Source organism: Fulmarus glacialis, unplaced genomic scaffold (assembly GCF_000690835.1).
Source record: "Fulmarus glacialis isolate BGI_N327 unplaced genomic scaffold, ASM69083v1 scaffold6795, whole genome shotgun sequence".
NCBI classification, from domain to species: domain Eukaryota; kingdom Metazoa; phylum Chordata; class Aves; order Procellariiformes; family Procellariidae; genus Fulmarus; species Fulmarus glacialis.
Window position 1 is genome coordinate 3,564 of NW_009214887.1, and position 5,457 is coordinate 9,020.

The 5,457-nt window shown below is 34.0% G+C and overlaps 1 protein-coding gene across 1 annotated transcript in view; it reads right to left on the reverse strand.

The window, feature by feature from the left end:
* Nucleotides 1-300: 300 nt before the first annotated feature.
* The window catches only part of LOC104077483 (lipopolysaccharide-responsive and beige-like anchor protein), a gene marked incomplete at its 3' end in the record, with an annotated part of 44,110 nt that continues 38,953 nt past the window's right edge, over nt 301-5,457 (reverse strand). Inside the window, exon 8 of the mRNA XM_009578738.1 lies at nt 301-453. Coding sequence (XP_009577033.1) covers nt 301-453 — 153 coding nt within the window. The remainder of the gene's footprint in view (nt 454-5,457) is intronic.

The window sequence follows — 5,457 nt, forward strand, 5'->3', positions numbered from 1 at the left end:
CAAGCTTTTTCAAGTCTTTTGTAAAGTGATGATTTTATTAGCTCTTTAGGACCACAAGAGCTGACATATCAATGCGATAAGATCTCCTGCGTATTTAAACCACACTCAAACTTTTTTGAGCAATTCTAAAGAATGAGCAATACTATATGCCTTTTTTCTTCCTAAACTTTTAAATCTAACATTTCTTTAGATTATTTCAGCCATAGTACTATGTAAATTGCAAGCAAAGATCCAAACTATTGCAGAAGAATCTTGCAAGACAAATGTTACTTGACAGACAATAGAAGATAGCCATCTTACCAGTCTGTTTATGCGAACAAATTCTTCTGGGGTTTTGGCCCATGGTGGAAGTTCAACATCAGACACAACTGTTCCATCATCCATCACTCCCAGATTGTAATTGTTGCTGTTGACAAATATCTCTGGGAGGTAATAGAATTCAGGAATCAATTCCTGTAGATAAATGAAAAACAATGCCATGTTATAAATTCTGTCAGAGGATGCACTTTGCCATGTTAAAACAATAATTATTAGAATGGCATTAGGCAAAGAGAATATACAAAATCCTCCTACAGACATCCCCCTCCCCCCCAAGAAGGGGGAAATCCTCTCTTTCATACTTTCTAAAATTTAAACTTTTAGATATGATAAATCCTTATCATGCTTTTAACATGACAAAGAACTAAGACACAACAGGCTATAAAACAAAAAAGCTAGGTTGCTGGTTTTGATTGCATATTATGCACAGAGGAACTTATAAAACTAAAGTAATGAACATCACATGGTACAAACAATATTTAGTGGAAAGCAACAGACAACCAAGGATGTTAAGAAGCTGGGGAAAACTCCTTCTTTCACATTTTAATACAATCCACATTTTAAAGTGCTAATGCACAAATGGCAGCCTATAGTTTGGGTGAAAGTAGCTCCGCATATATTAATTACAAAGGTGTAAAAACCTTCTCTCTGACATAAAAGGTCTAAGAACCTAATGTTTAGGCTATTATCTAAGATCATTCAATGCCCAGAAATAATTTTTTTGTAAATTCTAGAATATCTGGAGTTATACCACATGTTCAGAAAAAAACCCACACAGTTAAAGCTGAATCAAGTAAATATTTTTCTTTCATGGAAAGGTTGTTAACTCAATTATGTGTCCAGTCTATAATTACAGGGGATAATCATGCATAATTTCACACATACACACACACACACACACACACACACGAGAAAAAAAGGAAGGAATTTCACATGTTTACAAGGTCTGTGTATGCACTAAATTCCTTGTCAGGATCATCACCTCTTTAAACAAGTGTGCTCTATAGGCCTGTGCTGAACAGGACTGGAACACGGCATTTTACACCTCCATGGCTGGCCTGCCCTGGCACTTCTGCAGGCAGAGCCTGCTATGCTAAACATGGTTGAGGAAAAAATGCAAGCACGTACAGCAAAGGAATTGTAATTTCCAAGTCTTATGAGAAAACCAAAGTAATACTAATGGCTAAACAAAAAAAATTTTTAGCAGAAAATGGTACATTCTAGTGCAGAATTGAACACAACACACCAGGAAGCAAAACTAAGCTCAAAACCATACGCATTTTCTCCTGGATAAGTGGAGTGTTTCCCTGTTTTGCAAACAGACATGCAACTTTGTAAGTTGTCATTTCTTTTGTAAAATATGCACTAGGATACACACAAACATATCTAAGTCAATGTGATTAGAACCTTATTTACACACTTTTATAAATGTCTGCAAAGTCCTGGCATTACACTTAATAGAAAAAGCCTATTAAGACATAACATATATATTTCTGCCCTTAATATATTTTAAAGGTGCTTTTTTTTTTTTGTGGAACTTGATGTTGAGACTTAAATACACCAAATAAATGTGGCAATTTGATGGATTTAGAAAAATTGAGCCACTAAATTAGAGAATTTACTTCCTTTGTAAAGAAAGGATCAATACATGTAATTGCTTCAGGAAGTGTATTTTATAGCAAATGACTGGTGTAAAATTGGTCTTCCATATAGCAAGTGCAAACTGCATGCCACTTAAGAAGTAGAAAAAAACCAGACTGCCCCACTGGCTTTGTCTACAGTGGGTGTAGTACGCAGCTATGTCAGAAGCTCAGTAGATCAGATCTGAAACCCCGTCTTGACATGGGTCAATGGATCAGTGGTCTCCCAGATAGCCCCTCAGGGCCAGCTATGGCATGAGCAGCTTTCCAAATGGCTGAGTGCAATAGGGAGGTCATCAGATTGTGGACAAGGTCAATCCGAAGTAGCCAGGGCAAAGACAGGAAAGATCAAGCAGGAATTAAGCTATTATCACCTCCATCCTTGTGTGAAACACTGCTTGGCTTTGAATTGTACATCTTTTTGTTTACAGTCACCTTAATTAACTAGGCAGGGTAAAAACATGCTTCTGTACCAAATGCTTGACAAGTACTTGATAAAGAAGGGATTTGAAACTATTTAATTGGGTAAGTGAAAGAACAAGACCGTAGCAAGGATAAACATTTGTAAAAAAGAAAGTAACACTGAAGTTTCTGTAGTTTTTATCATCACAGTCAGAAACTAACAAAGAAAAAGCAGAGACACTGGACTATTAATTCAATAGCAGCATGCACCACAAATATGAAACCATACCATGATTCTGAATACTTAAAACATAAGCTCATTACATATGTTACTGATGTTTTTATTTTTTAAATATATATATCTGTACAGCTATTCATTAGTTTCTTTCAAGATCAGAAAACATTTGGCTTTCTAGAGCACACATTGTTTTCATTAGATTACACAGAAACAATATGCTGCCTGGAAACTTAAAAATTATCATTAACTTCTGTTAGCTTGACTATTAGAAACTTTTCATAAAACGTTATTTCATTACTCCAAAAATGAGTTTTCAGAAAGTTTTTCATGTTCACTATAACGATATATTTTTACAAAAGGAGCTTCTTTATTACCTGATTTTCTTATCTTGACCATGTGCTAGCATTTGCACATGGGACAAGGGAGTGCAAACAGATACACTGGGCTGTTCTAAATGAGTAGTATTTAGCACCAAGTTTCAATGGCTTTACACGGGTGAAAACGACAACATTAGTTAAAGGCCAGTTTTTCCTAAAATCGGCAAATAAACCAGATAATAAAATATTTAATTTTTATCAAGTTTATGAATATTCTTCATGTATTTGGTAACTGCAGTCCTTAACAGTCCTCCTCAACTCTATTTGTGGGGTCTTCTCCTTTTTTCTTAAAATATTCACATCACATGCATAGACTGACCCTAAGACAGCAGATGCTGACTCATATGTGTAACTCCATTAATAATAGAACTTTTTGGACACCCTGAGAATGTTAAAAAGATTAATTAATACACTTTTTGCTTGTTTTCTGAGGGGGGGAGAAAGGAGTTACTTGTGGTTTCACGCAAGTACCACATAAAGATGCAGGACCAGCCACGAGGGGCCAGACTGAAGGACCATTTAGTATCTCACCAGGAACAGTGACAAGGACTGGAAGACTAACACAGGGCAAATACAGTCTTTCCTCAGATACTCTGTCAGCTTCTGGCAGTTAAATGATTTTGAACTAATCTGTGCTTCTGATTTTTAAAATCATTAATTGTGGGTTCCACACTGTAGTTTCGTCTACAAAGGTTTTTCCTTTGGCTATTCTGAAACTGCTTCCTAATAGTTCCAGTGGATGGTTCTAGTACCCATATTATGAAAAACAGTAAATATTAATTCCTTATTCACTCTTCTATATGCCCTTCTGGATACTACAGACCTGTATCAACACATTCTTCCTCAGTGGTCTCTTTTTGCAAGCTAAAGGATTCTAGTCGATTTAGATTCGTTCCCTCTGGAGGTTTTCCCTTCTGACTAACCATTTTGGTTGCCTTCATACTTTTTCTAATTCTACTGAATCCCGTCTGAAATTTTACGCACTCAGCACATGTACAGAAACGGTAAAATTGTCCCACATTTCTTTTGTTCATATGATTTCACGGAAAAACAAAAACATCTGTATGATTTGTTGAAGCTCTTCCTTTAGCAAAATTGTGTTGAAAATTAGTTTCAGAAATTCCTCTGTTGGAATTCACCACTTCTACAGGGTAGAGACAGACATCCTTATGATAAGCAATACTTCACTCCTCCTGCCATGTTTTTGATTTCATTACGACTGATGAAGGAGCTCACGATGAATATCAACATGAATCTAACACACAGTATTTATAGTGGTATATATTTTTAAAAAAAATTTAAAGATAAAATTTGCCATATCAGGATTCTTATTAAAATGCTTATAAAATTCTGCATATAATTAAAATACAACTCTTCTCTAACAAAAATTGCCCTCTACCACATGGAAACTATGATTCCTAAGGAAACTTCACTAAAAAGATTTTTTTACAAACAAGTAATATCAACAGAATGTCAGTTTAACACTGGTAATTTATTTTCATGTTTGCTACCACACATAAAAAAATCTATACAAGATACTTTGTTTCTTTAATGCAATGAAATGTTATTTTATTCTTTTCTTTTGTTTAGAAAATAATAGACAGATGCATTTTGAAGCAGAGTTATATGATCTGCAAAGGTGTCTAGAAACAGTGACACAGATTCCCTAACCATATTAAAACATTTATAAGATACCAGATTTTCAAACTAAATTATTTCACAATCACATTAAGCAATATTAAGCCTATATATAACCTGTCAAACAGAATAATAAAAATGCATATTAGAAGTCTAGGTTTTTATTCATATTGCTACACTTTATTTCCTCTGTGAGGGGACTTAAATGGCATTCAAAAAATATATACTAATATATTAAATTAATTCAAATTTCATTTTTTCATCACACTTCAATGTAATCATTTTCATGACTGTGGGAAAGTGTAACTTCTAAGTACCTATGAGTTTCCCTCCATCTGATATGTGTGTGTTATTTCTCGCAGAACTAAGAAATTGCCTCAAGACATTGCCTGAAATTCTCCCAACTTGTAGGAAAAATACTTCAGCAGGTTTCCATTAAAATTCTAAATTGAATTAATGAAGAAATGAATTTTGTCAATGTCTAATCATCCTGTTAAAGTTCTAAGAGATTAGTTTAAGAAATATATTAAAATCTTCAGTAATTTACAATTAAGCAAAGAAAATTATAAAAAACCCCAGATGTCTGTTTAGTAGATTAATGAGATATATGATAATCACAATTAGCAGTTGATTCATTATTGATCAATAAGTGGATTTTATTAAGTCAATACTTTATTACATAAAAAAAGCGTCTTTCAGGCACTTTAAATCCTGTTAGTCAATACATGGGTTATATATACACAAAATTATTTTACTTTTTACTGAGGCTATATGCAAAAGCATGCAATGGTATTTATTGACCATATTTATACACTGTGTAATATGTAGTTCAGGTTAATTTGAC